Genomic DNA, 19,417 nt, shown 5'->3' on the forward strand with positions numbered 1-19,417 from the left:
CCTCTTGCAAGGCCTAGCCTGCCTTCCCCATTCCCAGTCCCGGTCCCAGGTGACTGTCTTTCCAGAACATTCTCTACCCTCTCCAGGGCCTTTCCTGCAGCCTCCTCTCCCTCCTGCCCTTCCACACCCCAAAGCCAGGTGCCAGCTGCCTCCCACACAGCACCTCCGCCCGCCCATCCTTGCCAGGCCCCTCCCAGACCCTGCACCAGAACACCAGCTCCCACTGCATCCCAGCTTCTGGACAGTACACATGGGGGGCCTGGGGCCCTGGGCCCGATATGGGCTGCTGGCAGTGGCCCACCTGCTGGCCCTGGGGCTGGGGGCAGTCGTGCTCCAGGCCCTGGAGGGTCCCCCTGCCCACCAGCTGCAGGCCCAGCTCAGGGCCGAGTTGGCCACCTTCCAGGAGAATCACCGGGCCTGCCTGGCCCCTGGGTTGCTGGAGGAGCTTCTGGCCTTGGCCCTGGCTGCGCAGGCCCATGGGGTATCCCTCCTGGGCAACAGCTCAGAGGCTGGGAACTGGGACCTGCCCTCGGCCCTGCTCTTCACCTCCAGCCTCCTCACCACCGCCGGTAAGGCCACCGGGTTCCCCAGGGGCTAGGGTGCAGCCCTTCCCTCCAGCCCCCAAAGCCCAGGCCCCATGAGGCTGGTGTCCCAGTGGGGGCTCCTCACACCAACACACCCCAACTGGTGTCTCTACTTTGGCTGCCAGGAGGGGTGTGGCCTCCCCAGCTGGGAGGAGCTGGAGCCAGGCAGTTGGAATTGGAGGCTGGGTATGATGCTCTGGAGTGAACTGGACAAAGCAGGATTTGGGGACCCAGAGGGTGGAGAGGAGGGTGCCATCAGGACAGCGTGGACAGGAGGATTTAAAAAAACATTTTACGGGGAGTCGGGCGGTAGCGCAGCGGGTTAAGCGCAGGTGGCGCCAAGCACAAAGACCGGCATAAGAATCCCGTTTGAGCTCCGGCTCCCCAACTGCAGGGGAGTCGCTTCACAGGCGGTGAAGCAGGTCTGCAGGTGTCTATCTTTCTCTCCCCCTCTCTGTCTTCCCCTCCTCTCTCCATTTCTCTCTGTCCTATCCAACGACGACATCAATAACAACAATAACTATAACAACAATAAAAAACAAGGGCAACAAAATGGAAAATAAATATTTAAAACATTTTATTTATGTATCTGATAGAGACAGAAATTGGGGAGGGGAATAGAGAAAGTGAGAGGTCTACAAACCTGCTTCACTGCTCATAAAGCTTACCCCCATGCAGGTGGGAACTGGAGGATTGAACCTGGGTCCTTGCGCATAATGGCATGTGTGCTCGACCGTGTGCACTACTGCCCAGCCCCAGGATTCGTTTATCTACTCATGGGGGTGAGGGAGAGGAGGAGAGAGGAGCACAGCCTCACTGTGGTACATGCAGTGCCAGGAGTCGAACTCCAGATCTCCTGCCTGTCCATCCAGCGTTCTAGGCGCTACAGCCGGCCACGGCTGCCAAGGTGTCTCATGTTTTAAAAGACTGCTTTGTTTTTTATGAGAGGGAAACAGGGCACCACCTGGCATATGCGGGGCCGGGAATCGAACCCCGGGCGCCTCGCAAATACACCTCTCCCCACAATACTGAAGCGCCAAGCTAGGGTCTCACAATGGGCTCTATCCTCAGTCGTCCCCGCCCCTCTCCCCTGCTTTCTTGCTGTCGATGCCTCTGCACATGTGTCAGCCCACTGAGCCGCCTTCCCGGTCCAATTATTTTTTACATTTATTTATTCCCTTTTGTTGCCCTTGTTGTTTCATTGCTGTAGTTATTGTTGTCATTATTGATGTCGTCGTTGTTGGATAGGACAGAGAGAAATGGAGAGAGGAAGGGAAGACAGAGAGGGGGAGAGAAAGACAGACACCTGCAGACCTGCATCACCTCCTGTGAAGTGACTCCCCTGTAGGTGGGGAGCCGGGGCTCGAACCGGGATCCTTCTACCGGTCCTTGTGCTTTGCGCCACGTGTGCTTAACCCGCTGCGCTACCGCCCGACTCCCCCGGTCCAATTTCCTATTCTTTATTTTTATTTTGAAGAGAGGAAAAAGAGAGACAAAGAGAAGAGAGACCACAGCACTGCTCCCGTGGTGAGTTCAAGGGCTTCACCACAGATAGATGTGCAATCTGGGTGAACTGGCGCCCAGATCCCTGTTTATTTATTTTTAAAAAGTATTTATTTATTTATTCCCTTTTCTTGCACTTGTTTTATTGTTGTAGTTATTATTGTTGTTGTTACTGATGTCGTTGTTGTTGGATAGGACAGAGAGAAATGGAGAGAGGAGGGGAAGACAGAGAAGGGGAGAGAAAGACACCTGCAGAGCTGCTTCACCGCCTGTGAAGCGACTCCCCTGCAGGTGGGGAGCCGGGGGCTCGGACCGAGATCCTTACACTGGTCCTTGAACTTTGTGCCACCTGCGCTTAACCCGCTGCACTACCGCCGACTCCCTTATTCATTTATTTTAAGATTCATTTATTCAGGCGACCTGGGAGTTGGCTTAGTGGGTAAAGCGGTGGACCCCAAGCATGAAGTCTCAGGTTCGATCCCTGGCATCTCCATGTGTCAGTGATGCTACGTTTCTTTCTCATTCATAAACAAATAAGGTTTTTAAAAAGATGCACTTATTCATGGGCTGGCAGAATAACCTGGACCCTGCCTGGGAAGTGCACCCACCTTGTCATACCCCCAACTCAGGTTCAAGCCTGACCCCCCCATCACACTGGAGGAAGCTTCTTCAATGCTGTGCTTTTCCTTATCTTTCTGAATCTGAGAAAAGTCAGTGCACAGCAGCCCTGGGAGTGGTTCAGTGGCTAGAGCTCTAGACTTAAAAGACTAAAGTCCTGCATTCAATCCCCAGAACTGCATGTGACAGAGTGATGCACTGGTTCCCCTCCCCTCACTCCTGTCTCTCATCAATAATTAAACAGGTGTGGTTTGGGAGGTGGTGCAGTGGCTAAGGCACTAGACTCTCAAGCATGAGGTCCTGAGTTCGATCCCTGGCAGCACATGTACCAGAGTGATGGCTGGTTCTTTCTCTTCTCCTATCTTTCTCATGAATAAATAAATACATTCTTTTAAAAAAAATAACTAAACAAATATTGAAGAAAAAAATGAGGGCTGGGTGGTGGGACACCTGGTTGAATGCATGTTACAATACACAAGAACTGAGGCTTGAACGCCCTTCCCTGACCTACAGGACAGAGGCTTCACAAGCTATGAAAGTGTAGCAGGTGTTTTCTTTCCCTCCCCACATCTTCCCCTTCCCTCTCAATTTATGTCTCTACCAGATAATTAAAAAATATATTTTTAAATTTTTTTCAAAGATATTTATTATTGGATAAAGACAAAGAGAAATGGAGAAGAGAGGAAAAGATGGAAAGGGAGAGACCACTTGTGAAGCTTTCCCCCTGCAGGTGGCGACTGGGGGCTTGAACCCAGGTCCTTGTGCATTGTAATGTGAGCACTTAACCTGGTGCACCACTGCCTGGCCCCATAATATATATATATATATATATATATATATATAACCATGGAGATGGCAAGGCTAATATAGTGTTAGACTCTCAAAAAAAAAAACAAACTTTTGTTTTTGCTTATTTTCAGGAGAGCAAAGGTGTGTACGTGAGAGAGAGGGAGGGAGAGTGAGAGAGGGAGGGAGAGGGGACACCAGAGCATCACTCTGGTACATGCACTGCCGGAGACAGAACTTGGGACCTCACACAGGGAAGTCCTGTGCTCTATGGTGAGCCACCATAGAGCCACCTGTGCTCTATGCTGAGCCACCGGCTGGCCACTGTTTGGCTCGTTTTATAAGAGCACACACAAAGCACAGATCCACCTCCCCCAGCGGTCTACTCATTTTTTAAAAAATATTTATTTCCTTTTGTTGCCCTTATTGTTTTACTGTTATAGTTGTTATTGCTGTTGTTATTGATGTTGTCATTGTTGCATAGGACAGAGAGAAATGGAGAGAGGAGAGGAAGACAGAGAGGGAGAGAGAAAGACAGACACCTGCAGACCTGCTTCACCGCCTGTGAAGCGACTCCCCTGCAGGTGGGGAGCCGGGGCTCGAACCGGGATCCTTATGCAGGTCTTTGTGCTTTGCGCCACCTGCGTTTAACCCTCTGTGCTACCGCCCGACTCCCTGCTCTACTCATTTTCTTTATTGCATTCACGTGGTGCCAGGGACCAACCCCCCCCCCAGGGCCTCACAAGTGCAGAGCATGCGCTCTACCCACTGAACCAACTCCACCACTGCACCACCTCAAGTCTATGAATCAAGCCAGCATTTCTGACTTCTTCTGGGACAACAGGAAACCTAGTTGTCCTGAGCAGTAGTCCCGCCAGACAGGGTGCCAGCTGTAGACCTGCCCCGCCCTCGCCTGGCCACCGCACCACTCCCTCTTGCCTCACACCTGGCTCCTCTTCCCACCCCTGGACTGGCTCATCCTGTTCTCCTAGCAGGGTGCTCCCTCCCTCTCACCTCTCCCAGCCTCCCACCACCAAGTCAGGCCCTGCACTGACAACCTCTGGGGGATGAGGGGGTGATAGCTATCCATCACCCCCATGGGCTTGGGAAGGGGTGGGGGGGTCAGAGGACAGCAGGTCTCAGAGCTGCCTCTGCTGTAGCGGCTGTCTCTCTCGTAAGCTGTTTATTGCCAGGCATTCAGGGACTTATCCATGGGGCCCAAGCGCAAAACATGGGAGAGCTTGGGTGGGGGTGAGGGCTTCAGAACTGGAGTCTCTCCTGTCTCTCTCTGTCTGAAGGGAGTCTGGAGGGAGTCAGGCGGTAGCACAGCGGGTTAAGAAGTGCACGTGACGCAAAGCGCAAGGACCCGCTTAAGGTTCCCGGTTCGAGCCTCCGGCTCCCCACCTGCAGGGGGTCACTTCACAAGCGGTGAAGCAGGTCTACAGGTGTCTATCTTTCTCTCCCCCTCTGTCTTCCCCTCCTCTCTCCATTTCTCTCTGTCCTATCCAACAATGACATCAAGAACACTACAACAATAAAACAAGGGCAACAAAAGGGAATAAATTAAATATGTGCTTTTAAAAAAGCAACCAGTCTGGAGGAGACTAATGATAATGACAATGACTAGAGACTCATCACTGAGTGAATGAGGGGTCAGAACCAGGCTCTGAGATGAGCTGGGGGCTTGGCTTTGCCAGCAGCCATCCCCCAAGCGCCGTCTCTCTCCCCACCCCACCTCACAGGTTATGGCTGCATGGCCCCGCTGTCAGCGGGTGGGAAGGCCTTCTGCGTGGTCTACGCGGCCCTGGGGCTGCCGGCCTCGCTGGCCCTGGTGGCCGCCCTCCGTCGGGGCCTGCAGCCTGCACTCAGCCGCCCGTGGGCCTGGGTGGCCGCCCGCTGGCAGCTGGCACCGGGCTGGATGGCGCCGCTGCAGGCAGCTGGCCTGGGCCTGCTGGTGGTGAGCATCTTCGTGTTGCTACCGGCCCTGGTGCTGTGGGGGGCCCAGGAGGGCTACAGCCTATTGGAGGCCGTCTACTTCTGCTTCGGCTCCCTCAGCACCATCGGCCTGGGGGACCTGCTGCCCGCGCGGGGCCGTGGCTTGCACCCTGCACTCTACCACTTGGGCCAGCTCGCGCTTCTCGGTGAGTTCCTCCACCAGCATGGGGGGGGGGGGGAGAATTTGGACTACAACTCCCATGAGATACTGGGGTGATGCCCCACCCCACCCCACCCAGTCAGAGGGACACCCCCCCCCTCCCCTGTACAGCATGGGAGTTGTAATCCAAAGGGGAGAAGTTAATAATTGTGACTGGAGGGGCGGAGGTAGATAGCATAATGGTTATGCAAAGAGAGTCTCATGCCTGAGGGTCTAAAGTCCCAGGTTCAATCCCCTGCACCACCATAAGCCAGAACTGAGCAGTCCTCTGATAAAATAATAATAACAATAATGATAATAGCAATAATAATAATAATTGTGACTGGGAGGGGGGTCCGGTAGTGGCACCCCAGGTTAAACACACAGGTTACCATGCTCAAGGACCCTATTCCAGTGCCTACCACTTCCTATTTGCAGGGAGAAGCTTCAGAAGCAGTGAATCAAGTGCTGCAGGTGTCTCTGTCTCTCTCCCTCTTGATTTCCCCTCTCCTTAATTTCTTTTTTTTAAATTTTTTAGTTATCTTTATTTATTGTATAGAGACAGCCAGAAATCAAGAGGGGAGGGGGTGATAGGGAGAGAGACAGAGAGGCACCTTCAGCCCTGCTTCACCACTCGCAAAACTTTCCCCCTGCTGGAGGGGACCAGGGAGCTTGAACCCGGATACTTGTGCACTGTAATACGTGTGCTCAACCAAGTGTGTCACCACCTGGCCCCCTTAATTTCTTTTTTATCAAGAAAAAAAAAGGGGGCTGGGTGGTGGTGCACCTGGTTAAATGCACATAATATTAAGCGCAAGGACCCGGGTTCGAGCCCCTTCCCCACACCTGCAAAGCGTTCACATCTCAAGCTATGAAGCAGGTCTGCAGGTGTCTCTCTTTCCCTCTCCCTATCTTCCCTCCCCTCTCCATTTCTCTCTGTCCCATCAATAAAATGGAAAAATGGCCGCCAGGAGCGGCGGGTTTGTGGTGCAGCCCCAGCAATAACCCTGGAGAAGAAAAAAAAAGAAAACAGGGGGAAATGACCACCAGGAGCAGTGGAGTCGTCGTGCCAGCACTGAGCCTCAGCGATGACCCTGCGGCAATTAAAAAAAGTGATTCCAGGGAGCCGGGCGGTAGCGCAGTGAGTTAAGCGCATATGGCGCAAAGTGCAAAGACTGGCGTAAGGATCCCGGTTCGAGCCCCACCTGCAGGGGAGTCGCTTCACAGGTGGTGAAGCAGGTCTGCAGGTGTCTGTCTTTCTCTCCCCCTCTCTGTCTTCCCCTCCTCTCTCCATTTCTCTTTGTCCTATTCAACGACAGCAACAACAACAATAATAATAACCATAACAATGATAAAACAACAAGGGCAACAAAAGGGGAAAAAATGGTCTCCAGGAGCAGTGGATTCGTGGTGCAGGCACCGAGCCCCGGCAATAACCCTGGAGCCAAAAAAAAAAAAAAAAATGATTCCAGGTGCCAGGGTGGGGGAGGGCGTTGTGGGTAACCCAAGCGCTACCCTAGCGAACTCTCCTCCCCAGGTTACATGTTCCTGGGACTCCTGGCCATGCTGCTGGCTGTGGAGACATTCTCGGAGCTGCCACAGGTGCGAGCCCTGGTGACGTACTTCAGGCCCACTCATCCCGAGAGCTCAGAGGACCAAGGCGGCATCCTGGACCAGGATGAGCTGGCTCTGAGCGCTGTGCCCGCTGCTGCCACAGCCCCGGGGCAGGTCCCAGCTTGCTAGCAGGGCCTGGCCGAGGAGGAAGCCGCTGGGAGGCGGGGGCACCGGGCGGGATTCTCAGGGAAGACACGTGGTAGCAAAAGTAAAAGCAGGGCTGGGCGGTGGCCAGGTTCAAGCCTCCAGCCCCCACTTACAGGAAAAAGTTTCACAAGCACTAGGCTGTGCTGCAGGTGTCTCTTTCTCCCCCTTCCATCTCAGTTTCTGTCTCTATCAAGTAAATAAATACTGGAAAAGAAAAAGGGCTGCGTCCTTGTCTCTCTGGAAGTGGGGCTTTTTCCTACAAGGATTCAGTCCAACCTCCATGCTCAGGGAAGGTCACCCGCCTCCACCGCGCCTCCATCCGCGCACGGAGGGCAGACAGCCTCATCCGCCCAAGACCCACCTCCTTCCGTCTATTGAAAGCCCCAGTCGCCCCTAGAAAGCGCCGAAAGAGCCAAAAGGGGCGGCTCGCGTCACCTTGTGTAACTTTATTGCCCTGCTCACAGGGAACAGGAAAAGGCCGCAGGTGGGGCAGGCAACTCGCCGCCATCCCTCCCTCCCCGCGGACCGCGCCGTCGGGAGGGGGGTCCTGCGGGGCCCCTGCCATCACACACACACAGACAGACACACAGACAGACATTCACACGGACAAATAAATACAGCGTGACGGCCCTGCCCGTCGGGGACCAGGGCTCCCCCTCCTCAAAGGGGTGACAGCAGCGCCTTGGGGCGGTGCGCCGCCTCCCGAGGGCGGAGTCCTCCCGAGAGCTGGTCCTGGGCGGGAGGCGCGCAAAGCTGCGGGCCCGGGTCCGAGCGCCCCGGAGGGCCACGGCGTGGCCTCAGCTCAGCGCGCAGCGTTCGCGCCGGCTCAGCTGGCGGCTCAGCTTGCGGCGCCGCTGCTCCAGGCCGCGCTCCAGGCGCTCGTCCTCCTCCAAGGCGCTGGGGGGCGGGGGGGAAGTGAGCCCAGTGGGTGCCCCCACCGCAAGGTGCACCCCCGCCCGAGGCCGTCTCCACCCCAGGTGCACCCCCACCCCGAGGTGCACCCCAGCTCCTAGGGGATCCCCCACCCCGAGGTGCACCCCAGCCCCTAGGGGATCCCAACCCTGAGGTGCACCCCAGCCCCTAGGGGATCCCCCACCCCGAGGTGCACCCCAGCCCCTAGGGGATCCCCCACCCCGAGGTGCACCCCAGCCCCTAGGGGGATCCCAACCCTGAGGTGCACCCCAGCCACTAGGGGATCCCCCACCCCGAGGTGCACCCCAGCCCCTAGGGGATCCCCCACCCCGAGGAGGTGCACCCCAGCCCCTAGGGGATCCCCCACCCCGAGGAGGTGCACCCCAGCCCCTAGGGGATCCCCCACCCCGAGGAGGTGCACCCCAGCCCCTAGGGGATCCCCCACCCCGAGGAGGTGCACCCCAGCCCCTAGGGGATCCCCCACCCCGAGGAGGTGCACCCCAGCCGGAGGAGCGCCCCAGGCCCGGGCTCTCCCCACCCAGGGACCCGCAGTCCGGGCCCCACTCACTCGCGCTCCTTGTGGTCCAGGTCCCGGACCAGCTCGTCGCGCTGGTTCACCAGCGACACCAGCTCCTCCAGCAACAGCTGCTCCCGGTGCTGCTGCGCAGCCGTCTTCAGCCAGTCTAGGACGCAGAGGCCTGGTCAGGAGGCGGCCGCCCCCGCACCTGCCGGGTCCCTGCCCTCAGCCCCCCACTTTGTCTCACCTTCGATGGCCAGCATGGCCCGAAGCTCCCGGCTCAGCAGCTCAAACTTCCGCTCCAGATCCTGCTCCTCGATGCTGAGGGAAGGGGTGCTAGGTCAGGGCCACCAGGTGGAGGGTGCCCAGGGCTCTGACCACACCAAGGACCCCTCTGCCTCTCCGTAGTCACAGCACTGGGCTGACATCCCCCCCTGGTCCCATGCCCAATCCTCCCTCCAATTGCTAGGGACGTGTATATTATCATCTCAAGTTACTTTTTATTTACATTATTGTCATTGCTGTTGTTATTATTATTATTATTATGCTCTGGGGCCTCTAGTATGCTTGATTCCACCACTCAGGGTTAACTTTTTCATTTCTCTTTTTACTTCAGAGAGAAGGCAAGAGACAGCACAATCCAACAACGACAACAACAATAATAACTACAACAATAAAACAACAAGGGCAACAAAAGGGAATAAATAAATAAATAAATTAAATTAAAAAAAAAAAGAGACAGCACAGATAGAGGGAGAGAACCCCATGCTATGCTATGGTTTCTGCGTGTGGTGCCAGGGTTCAACCCTCCAGGCCTCACGTGTGGTAAGGAATGCCCTGCCAGGTGGCCAGGTGAGCTGTTGCTCAGGGCACCTGTCTGCCACCCCCACCAGTGATCACTGGGGCTCAGTGCCTGCACAGTGCCACCACTTTTGGCAGTCTTTTTTTCTTTTTTTTTTCCCCTAGATACAGAGTGAGAAATAGGCAGAGAGGAGCAACACCACAGCACTGCCTCACCACTCATGAAGCTTCCCTTTCCGCAGATGCTCTAATGTGGTGACCGAGGGCTCAAAGCTGGGCTCTTGTGCATAGTGGTGGCACGTGCACTCTACTGGGCAAGCCGCCTGCCAGTTCCTGCCTATTATTAGTATTGTATTTACTTTGATAGAACAGAGGGAAATTGAGAGGGAAGGGAGCTCCTGGGCGCTGGGAGGTAGCACAGTGGGTTAAGTGCAGGTGGCGCAAAGCGCAAGGACCGGCAGAAGGATCCCGGTTCGAGCCCCTGGCTCCCCACCTGCAGGGGAGTCACTTCACAGGTGGTGAAGCAGGTCTGCAGGTGTCTGTCTTTCTCTTCCCTTCTCTGTCTTCCCCTCCTCTCTTGATTTCTCTCTGTCCTATTCAATGACAGCAATAACAATAATAATAACAATGATAAACAACAAGGGCAACAAAAGGGAAAAAATAGCCTCCAGGAGCAGTGGATTCACAGTGCAGGTACCAAGCCCCAGGGATAACCCTGGAGGCAAAAAAAGAAAGAAAGAAAGAAAGAAAGAGAGAAAGAGACTCCTGCAGTACTGCTTCACCAGTCATGAGGATTTCCTCCTGTAGGTGCGGACGGTGGGCTCGAGCCTAGGTCCTTATTATTATTATTTAAAGAAATAATCCATCAAACCCGAGTCCAAGTTCCCATTTGCAGGGGGAAAGCTTCAAGAGCAGCAAAGCAGTACTGCAGGTGTCTCTCATCTCTCTCCCTCTCTATTTACTTATTTATTTAGTCTCCAGGGTTACTGCTGATGCTCGGTGCCTGCACCATGAATCCACCGCTCCTGGAGGCTATTTTTTCCCCCCTTTTGTTGCCCTTGCTGTTGTAGCCCTGTTGTGGTTATTATTGTTGTTGTTGATGTCGTTCGTTGTTGGATAGGACAGAGAGAAATGAAGAGAGGAGGGGAAGACAGAGAGGGGGAGAGAAAGATAGAAACCTGCAGACCTGCTTCACTGCCTGTGAAGCGACTCCCCTGCAGGTGGGGAGCCGGGGGCTCGAACCGGGATTCTTACTCCGGTCCTTGTGCTGTCTGCCATGTGCGCTTAACCCGCTGCACTACCGCCTGACCTCCTATCCCTTTCTATTTTTTGCAACTCTTTTTTCTTAAATTATCTTTACTTATTTATTTATTGGATAGAGATATCCAGAAATTGAGAGGAAGGGAAATAAAGAGGGAGTGAGACACAGAGACGCCTGCAGCCCTGCTTCACCTCTTGCAAAGCTTCTCCCTGCAGGTGGGACCGGGGGCTTGAATCCAGGTCCTTGAGCCCTGTAACGTGTGCGCTCAACCAGGTGCGCCACCGCCTGACCTGTCTCTCTCCCTCTCTACCACCCTTCCTTCTCCAGTTCTGTCTCTATAAAAACTAAATAAATAGTGGTCCAGGAAGTGGTCCAGTGAATAAAACACTAGACTCTCAAGCATGAGGTCCTAAGTTCAAGACCCCGCAACACCTGTACCAGAGTGATATCTGGTTCCTTCTCTCTTTCCTCCGATCTTTCTCATCAATAAAAATAAGTAAATACCAAATAAATATTAAATAAAAAGGAAACACTCCAGCAAGATTATTTCCATGAGTAATACCCATAATCAGCAAACAGACTAAGCTGATTATTTCTTTATAAATTTTCTTTTTTTTTCAGTAGGGAAAGACCAGAGAACTGCTCCATCCTGTGCAGTGCTGGGGTCTGGACCCAGGGCTTCACACAGGCAAGTCCTATGTTCCACTCACTGAGCCCCCTCCCAGACGTTAGATTAAAAGTGGAAAAGTGTGGGCTTTTGGTGTGTGTGTGTGTGTGTCAGAGTACTGCATAGTTCTGGCTTATGGTGGTGCAGGGGATTGAACCTGAGACCTCGGAGGCTCAGGCATGAAAATCTGTTGTATAAACACTATGTTACCTCCCAGCCCAGACCAAAAGTTTTCTGAAAGACCATCCAAATGCAAAGCTGCCTCCACTGTGTGGGGCCATAAAGGCCATAGTGGCTTGAGGCCAGGCCAAGGTATCTGCATGTCACCCGTCCTTACTGACAGGAGCAGTGACACTGTGACATTCAGCCTAAGCCTCGTCTTCCCATTGGTAAACGCTGTGCCAAGTGAAGAGGGACACACTTTATCCAGTACTGGTTTCTGGTTTGTTTTTGCCTCCAGAGTTATTGCTGTGGCTCAGTGTACACAGGGTGAATTCATTATTTTTGGTGTGCGCGCGCGTGTGCGTGCGTGTGCGTGCGTGCGTGTTTAGCCAGAGCAATGATCAGCTCTGGCTTATGGTGGTACAGGGGACTGAACTTGGATCTTCAGAGCCTCAGGCATCTAACAGTCCCTTTGTATAGCCGTTATGCTATCTCTCCCGGTTACTTTCTTTTTTCATAAAGAAAAAGGAGAAAGAAACAGAAAGACAGAGAGGCCGAGACCTGCAACACTATTCCACTACTTGTGAAGCTTCCCCCCTACAAGTGTGGACCAGGGGGCCTGAACCTGGGTCCTTGCACATGGCAATGTGCCTACTTAACCCGGCGTGCCACCACCCAGACCCATATCTAGGACTTTTTCGGTAGGAAAACAAACAAACAAAACAGACACAAGGTCAGAGAAACAGTTCACCGGGTAGGGCGTGTGCCTTGCCAAGCATGCAACCCAGGTTCAATCCCCAGCCCCACATGGGAGGAGCTATGCCAACGGAGGAAGCTCCTGGGCTCTAGTGTCTCCCTCTTTCTCTCTGTGTGTGTGTGTGTGTGTGTGTGTGTGTGTGTGAATGGAAAGCAAACAAAAAAGCGGCCCAGGGTAGGGAAATCGCACGGGCAGGAGGCCCCAGGGCCGCCATCTGACAGTGGAGGCGGCCGGGCACTCACAGCAGCTGCAGCTGGTCCTGCCGGCGGATGAGCGCGTTCTTCTTGTTGACCAGCGTGAACCACTCCTGGATCAGCACCTCCTCCCGCAGCTTGTCGGCACCTGCAGGCGGCCAGTGAGCGGCGTCCCTCCCCGCAGCTCCCTCCAGCCCGGGCCCCGCGCGGCCCCACCTGACTCCATGAGGCCCCGGAGCTGCGCCTCCACCTGGGCGGCCCGCCCGTCGATCTGCCGCTGCTCGCGCTCCAGGGCCTGCAGCTCGGCGCACACGTACTGGCCGGTGTCCTGGAAGCGCTGCTGCGGGCGGAACGGGACGGGACGGGACGGGACGGGGGGCTGAACCCGGGCCGGCGGGCGGCGCCCCCTCCGCCCCGCTCCTGCGCCCTCCTTACCAGCCCGGCCTCCTCCGCGGGGCTCGGGGGTGGCTCCTCCGCCGGGGGGCTCCCAGCTGCAGACAGAGACCACGCTGACACCCCGCCTAGGGACTCGGGCCCCCACGACGGCCCCCGCCCCGGCGCGGGGTGCTCACCTGCGGGCTGCTGCGGGGCCGTGGCTGTCGCGGGGCCGGGGGCAGGGCTGGGGGCATCCTGCAGAGGAAGGGGGCAGCGAGGGCTTGGAGGAGCTGCCCGCAGCCTAGTGCATGCGGCCTGGCCGCCCTCCAGTCCTGGGCACGGAACTCCCCCCACCCCCCACCCCCCACCCCCCAAGACAGCATCCCATTCTGCTACTCGAGGGGCCAGGGATTGAACTGGAGGCCTCAGGCATGCAAACCCCGGTTCTCTACCTGCTAGTTCGCTTTGGTCATCTCTAGGGTTTCACCACTCTGGAACACTGTTTTTATTATTATTATTATTATTAAAATATTTATTTATTTCCTTTTTGTTGCCCTTGTTGTTTTTATTGTTGTTGCTACTGATGTCGTCGTTGTTGGATAGGACAGAGAGAAATGGAGAGAGGAGGGGAAGACAGAGAGGGGGAGAGAAAGACAGACACCTGCAGACCTGCTTCACCGCCTGCAGGTGGGGAGCCGGGGGCTCGAACTGAGATCCTTCCGCTGGTCCTTGCGCTTTGCACCACCTGTGCTTAACCCACTGCGCTACAGCCCCGCTCCCTAATATTGATATTATTATTTTTTTACCACCAGAGCACTGCTCAACTCGGGCTTATGGTGATGTGGAGGATTGAACCTGGGATTTTGGAGCCTCAAGCACGAGAGTCTCTTTGCATAACCATTAGGCTATCTCCCCACCTCTCTCATTTTTAAAAAATATTTTTTACTTATTTTAATGAGAGATAGAGAGACAGACTGACCAGAGCACTGCTCAGCTCTGGCTTATGGTGGTGCTGGGGATTGAACCTGAGACTTTTGTGCCTCAGGCATGATTTTTTCCCCAAGGTTTTATTTATTTTGTAATGAAAGGGATAGGAGGAGAAAGAGAACCAAAATATCACTGTGACTCTGGGGTGGGTGGGGGGCAAGTCCAGGTCCTGGAAAAGGATGACAGAAGACCTAGTGGGGGTTGCGTTGTTTTGTGGAAACTGAGAAATGTTGTGCATGTACAGACTATTGCATTTACTGTCGACTGTAAAACATTAATTCCCTCAATAAAGAAATAAAAAAAAATATATATATATATATATCTCATTCTGGTACATGTGCCACTGGGGATCGAACTCAAAATCTCATGCTGGAGAGCCCAACACTTTATGCACTGTGCCACTTCCCAGACCACAGCATGAAAGTTGAAAGTCGGGGGCCAGGTGTCGGTGCACCTGGTTAAGCGCACACATTACAGTGCACAAGGACCCAGGTTCAAGCCCCTGGCCCCCATCTGCAGGGGGAAGGCTTCATGAATGGTGAAGCAAGACTGCAGATGTCTCTCTGTCTCTCTCCCTCTCCTCTCAATTTCTGTCTGTCTCTATCCAATAATAAATTAATAAAAATATTTTTAAAAGGGAGTTGGGCGGTAGCGCAGTGGGTTAAGCACATGTGGTACAAAGTGCAAGGACCGGCATAAGGATCCTGGTTTGAGCCCCCGGCTCCCCACCTGCAGGGGAGTCGCTTCACAGGCAGTGAAGCAGGTCTGCAGCTGTCTGTCTTTCTCTCCCCATCTCTGTCTTCCCCTCCTCTCTCCATTTCTCTCTGTCCTATCCAACAACGACGACATCAATAACTAACAATAATAACTACAACAATAAAACAACAAGGACAACAAAGGGAATAAATATTAAAAATAATTAAAAAAATAAAGTTGAAAGTCTTTTCCATAATCATAATGCTGTCTCCCAGCCCCTCCCCTCTTTTTTCCAGATGCTAAGATAAAGGCAGTAGAGGAGGGGTGGGGTGGGTGGAGGAGCCACAGTGCCAGAGCTTCCTTCCATGCGTGCGCCGGGCTTGAACCTGGGTGGCACACGTGGCAAAGCAGCACACTCCTGCCGCGAGCTATTTTGCTGGTCCTACTTATTTCTTTTTCTGAGAGAGAGATGCCAGAGCACTGTTCAACCCTGGCTTAGGGGGCTGCTGGGAATTGAACCTGGGACCTCTGGAGCTTCAGACATATAAGTTCAGTGCTCTGAAATGTCAGACTACACCCCCAAGCCCCCTCCCTTTTGGATTTTCCTGGGGATTGGGGAGGGGGGGCCGCGCGCAAGGCCACCTTCCTGTCCTCCTGCCCTTCTAAGAGCTTCATCAGGCCACCTCACCCATCACGAAGCTCTGGCCTCTCGAGCCTGCACCTCCGCCGCCCGGCCAGCAGGCGGCGCCCTCCTGCAGCTCGCCCATGGCTCAGAACAGCAGGTGGGCTGCACCCTCCCAGGGTGCCCCCCACCATTCCCGAGCCGGGAGAGGTGTGCTGCCACCCACCCTGCTCTGAGTCACACCACACCCTGTGAGGTCTGCGAGTCCTCATTCCTCGCCGGTGCCCAGAGTCCTGAACCATCTCCCCAGCAGGAGAAAGCTCTGCTGTCAGTGCCCCCAGCTTGCACACCCAGGGCAACTGAGGCCGCAGGTTCAATTCCTACCACCGCTTCACACAGCTGAGCTCTGTGACCAGTACTCTGGTCCTCTCTCCTTTCTATTTGATGTTTTCTTCTGTCGCAGCAAATAAATAAATAGATACTTTTAAAGGGGGTCGGGCGGTGGCACAGCGGGTTAAGCGCATGTGGCGCAAAGCACAAGGACCGGCGTACGGATCCCGGTTCGAGCCCCCGGTTCCCCTACCTGCAGGGGGGTCGCTTCACAGGCAGTGAAGCAGGTCTGCAGGTGTCTGTCTTTCTCTCCCCCTCTCTGTCTTCCCCTCCTCTCTCCATTTCTCTCTGTCCTAGCCAACAATGAACAATATCAACAAAGGCAATAATAATAATCACAACGAGGCTACAACAACAAGGGCAACAAAAGGGGGGAAAATGGCCTCCAGGAGCAGTGGATTCATGGTGCAGGCACCGAGCCCAGCAATTACCCTGGAGGAAAAATATATATATATTTTTTTTTATTTACTTATTAATCAGTGAAAGAGAACCAGGGGGCCAGGTGGTGGTGCTCCCTTTTAAGTAAACATATTACCAAGCCCAAGGACCTGGGTTCAAGCCCCCAGTTACCACCTGCAGGAGGGGGGCTTTACGAGTGGTGGAGCAATGCTGTAGGGGTCTCCTTCTGTCTCTCTACAAAAGCCAAGTTCACCAGAGGGTGTCTCCTCCCCCCCCGCCCCCCCCCCCCACTGCTCAGCTTCAGTCTCTGCATGTCACCAGCTCCTGGGACTGCACCCAGAGCGGACTTTCACTTCCCCAAACAGCTTCCCTCACCCAGGCAGCCCGACACCCACTGGACCTCACACGCAGCCCAGCCCCACCTTCTCTGACCTTTTGCCTTTGGAAGCCGCAGCCCCAGCATCCCCTCCCTCACATCTCTCTCCCACCCCTGGGGCCGTGCCCTGTCTCCCGACTCAGGAGTCCCCCCAGAGAGTGATCACTGGTACCCCACTGCAGCAGACAGCTGATGCCAACTAAGCCTTCTGTGTAGGCACCTTAGTTCCCCGGGGAGCTGGGCTGGGAGGGTCACAGCCAGCCTCGAACGCAAGTTCTGCTCCCAAGCTGGGTCCCCGGCTAGCTGTGTGTCTCTGGGCTCAGCATGCCCAGCAGGGTCTCCGTGGGTCGGCAGGAACACGAGAATCCCCAGCCCCATGCAGCCTGGGGTTGCGGGGACCCAGAAAGGCATCTGAGGGAGAGACACGGTACTCCTGCTTGGGGGCAGCGCCCTGCAATGGCGCCTCTGTGCCTCCCTGTGGAGCACTTTCCTGCCCTTACATCTCATTCCCCAGAAATGGCAGAGAGGGCAAACAGCTAGGTCCAGGGCACAACGTCAGTCCCAGTGCTGGGAGAGGACACTGGTCACAAACTCTGGCTGAAGGCCCAGGAGAAGGTGCTGTGGTCAAATCTGGAGGTAAAAGCATCAAGTCCCAGGGGCCGGGTGGTAGTGCAGCTTAAGGCGCACGCGGTGCAAAGTGTAAGGACCGGCGTAAGGATCCTGGCTCGAGCCCCCGGCTCTCCATCTGCAGGGGGGTCGATTCACAAGCAGTAAAGCAGGTCTGCAGGTGTCTCTCTTTCTCTCCCTCTGTTTTCCCCTCCTCTCTCAATTTCTCTCTGTCCTGTCCAACAACAGCAGCAACAACAACAACAATAACAATAACAGCAACAAGGGCAATAAAAATGGGGAAAATGGCCTCCAGGAGCAGTGGATTCCTAGTGCAGGCACCGAGCGCAGCAGTAACCCTGGAGGCAAAAAAAAAAAAAAAAAAATTCAAGGGAGTTGGGCAGTAGCACAGAGCACAAGTGGTGTGAAGCGCAAGGACCGGCATAAGGATCCTGGTTCAAGCCCCCGGCTCCCCACCTGCAGGGGTCTATCTCTCCCCATCTCTGTCTTCCCCTCCTCTCTCCATTTCTCTCCATCCTATCCAACAACAACATCAATAACAACAACAATAACTACAACAATAAAACAAGGGCAACAAAAGGGAATAAATAAATATTAAACAAAAAAGCATCAAGTCCTGAGTCTGACCCCTGGCATGACATATGACGAGGCTGGATACTCTGGACACTGGAATGATATTCTCCTTCCCTGTCTCTATTTGGAAAGAAATATTAAAACAAAATAAAGTAATTTGGGGGGCTGGGTGCCCATATCACCACCATAAGAACCCAGGTTTGAGCCCCTTCCATCTCCATCTGCTGTGGGGATGCTTCATAAGAAGTGAAGCAGGTCTGCAGGTATCTTTCTTTTATTTATCTATTTATTAGTATTATTATATTACATCATTTTATTTTATTTTTATTTTACCAGAGCACTGTTCAGCTTATGGTGGTGCAGGGGATTGAACCAACCAACCCTGCCTTAGGGGGGCTCAGGCACGAGAGTCTATGCAGGTGTCTTTCTTTCCTCCTTTCTTTCTTTCTTTCTTTCTCTCTTTCTTTCTTTCTTTCATTCCTCCTTTATTTCTTTCTTTTTTTTACCAGACCCCTGCTCAACTCTGGCTTATGGTGGTGTGGGGGATTGAATCTGGGACTTTGGAGCCTCAAGCACGAGAGTGTCTTTGCAGAACCATCACACTATCTACCCTCCGCTCTGGTGTCTTTCTTTCTTTCTCTATCTCCTCACCCTCCTCTCAATTTCTCTCTGCCCTGTCAAATAAAAATAGAAAGGTAGAAATAAATGGCCGCAGGAGCAGAGGGATTGCCCTGCAGGCACCGAGCCCAGTGGCAATCCTGGTGGCAATTAAATAACTAAACTAAGTAAGTAATTCTAGTCTCAGGGCTGGGAAGATAACAAGTATGAATCAAGCGTTCATTCCTCAGGCCCCAGAGGTCCCATGTTCAGTCCCCAGCACCATCACAAGCTATAGCTGAGCAGTGCTCTCCTCCCTGTCTTCTTTCGTTAAAATAAAAATAAGCAACCCAGGATGTGGCATGGTGAGTAAAGCCATTTACCCTCATGCGTGGGATCCTAAGATCAACTACATGTACCAGAGTGGCAGTGCACCTGGGCAAGTGCTCACATTACAGTGCACAAGGACTGGGGTTCAAGACCATGGCCCCCACCTGCAGCTTCCCACCTTTCGCGAGTGGTGAAGAAGGGATGCAGATGTCTCTCTGTCTCTATACAGTAATAAATAAATAAATTTAATAAAAACAAATAAAACGAAGCCAAATCCTTTTAAAGAGAGAATTTGGGAGTCGAGTGGTAGTGCAGTGGGTTAAGCGCACGTGGCACCAAGCTCAAGTACCAGCATTAAGGATCTCAGTTCATAGTGGGGGTTGTATTGCTAAATGGGAATCTGGGGAATGTTATGCATGTAAAAAAAAAAAAAAAAAAGTAGAAACGCAAAGCAGAAATTGAGTTTGGAGTATGGCACCAAAGTAAGAAAGCAGAAGTATACTAGAGTTTGCAGTGAGTACCTCCCTAATACTTCCTCTCCACTTTTCCAAGCTTTGGGTCCATGATTGCTCAACAATTTGTTTGGCTTTGTATGTTAACTCTCTTTTTAGTCACCAGGTTCCAGGTGTCATCAGGATGCCGGCCAGACTTCCCTGGATTGAAGACACCACCAATGTGTCCTGGAGCTCAGCTTCCCCAGAGACCCATCCTACTAGGGAAAGAGAGAGGCAGACTGGGAGTATGGACCGACCAGTCAACGCCCATGTTCAGCGGGGAAGCAATTACAG

At 53.8% G+C, this 19,417-nt stretch overlaps 3 protein-coding genes across 18 annotated transcripts in view; 1 reads left to right on the forward strand and 2 right to left on the reverse strand.

The window, feature by feature from the left end:
- The window catches only part of PCNX3 (pecanex 3), a 108,082-nt gene that overhangs the window by 38,446 nt on the left and 50,219 nt on the right, over nucleotides 1-19,417 (reverse strand). The gene's annotated exons all lie outside the window — the stretch shown is intronic.
- On the forward strand, nucleotides 182-7,604 carry KCNK7 (potassium two pore domain channel subfamily K member 7). 2 transcript variants are annotated; one of them, XM_060176058.1, is made up of 4 exons: nucleotides 182-569; nucleotides 5,234-5,632; nucleotides 6,597-6,737; nucleotides 7,163-7,604. In XM_060176058.1, exons 1-4 carry the CDS (start codon nucleotides 251-253, stop codon nucleotides 7,366-7,368), a joined length of 1,065 nt encoding a protein of 354 aa, XP_060032041.1. In that variant the 5' UTR covers nucleotides 182-250; the 3' UTR covers nucleotides 7,369-7,604. The 2 variants fall into 2 exon arrangements, with proteins under 2 accessions (XP_060032041.1, XP_007518666.2); XM_007518604.2 differs by lacking the exon at nucleotides 6,597-6,737 and having other exon boundaries at nucleotides 186-569.
- The window catches only part of EHBP1L1 (EH domain binding protein 1 like 1), a 33,391-nt gene continuing 21,786 nt past the window's right edge, over nucleotides 7,813-19,417 (reverse strand). For 14 of the 15 annotated variants that reach the window (XM_060176047.1, XM_060176046.1, XM_060176044.1 and 11 more), the window contains 7 exons: nucleotides 13,230-13,287; nucleotides 13,093-13,148; nucleotides 12,874-12,997; nucleotides 12,706-12,805; nucleotides 9,063-9,136; nucleotides 8,867-8,981; nucleotides 7,813-8,283 (listed from right to left, as the gene is read on the reverse strand). In XM_060176047.1, the coding sequence (XP_060032030.1) occupies nucleotides 8,184-8,283; nucleotides 8,867-8,981; nucleotides 9,063-9,136; nucleotides 12,706-12,805; nucleotides 12,874-12,997; nucleotides 13,093-13,148; nucleotides 13,230-13,287 (627 nt within the window). In that variant the 3' untranslated portion in view covers nucleotides 7,813-8,183. The remainder of the gene's footprint in view (nucleotides 8,284-8,866; nucleotides 8,982-9,062; nucleotides 9,137-12,705; nucleotides 12,806-12,873; nucleotides 12,998-13,092; nucleotides 13,149-13,229; nucleotides 13,288-19,417) is intronic. The other variant, XM_060176043.1, reaches the window with a different exon arrangement.

This window comes from Erinaceus europaeus, chromosome 17 (assembly GCF_950295315.1).
Source record: "Erinaceus europaeus chromosome 17, mEriEur2.1, whole genome shotgun sequence".
Classification (NCBI taxonomy): Eukaryota; Metazoa; Chordata; class Mammalia; order Eulipotyphla; family Erinaceidae; genus Erinaceus; species Erinaceus europaeus.

Coding starts and splice junctions, on each gene's coding strand:
- KCNK7 (XM_060176058.1), top strand. CDS start 251: ATGGGGGGCCTGGGGCCCTGGGCCCGATATGGGCTGCTGGCAGTGGCC. Junction 570..5,233: donor CAGCCTCCTCACCACCGCCG/GTAAGGCCACCG, acceptor CCCACCTCACAG/GTTATGGCTGCATGGCCCCG. Junction 6,738..7,162: donor CCCTGCGGCAATTAAAAAAA/GTGATTCCAGGG, acceptor TCTCCTCCCCAG/GTTACATGTTCCTGGGACTC.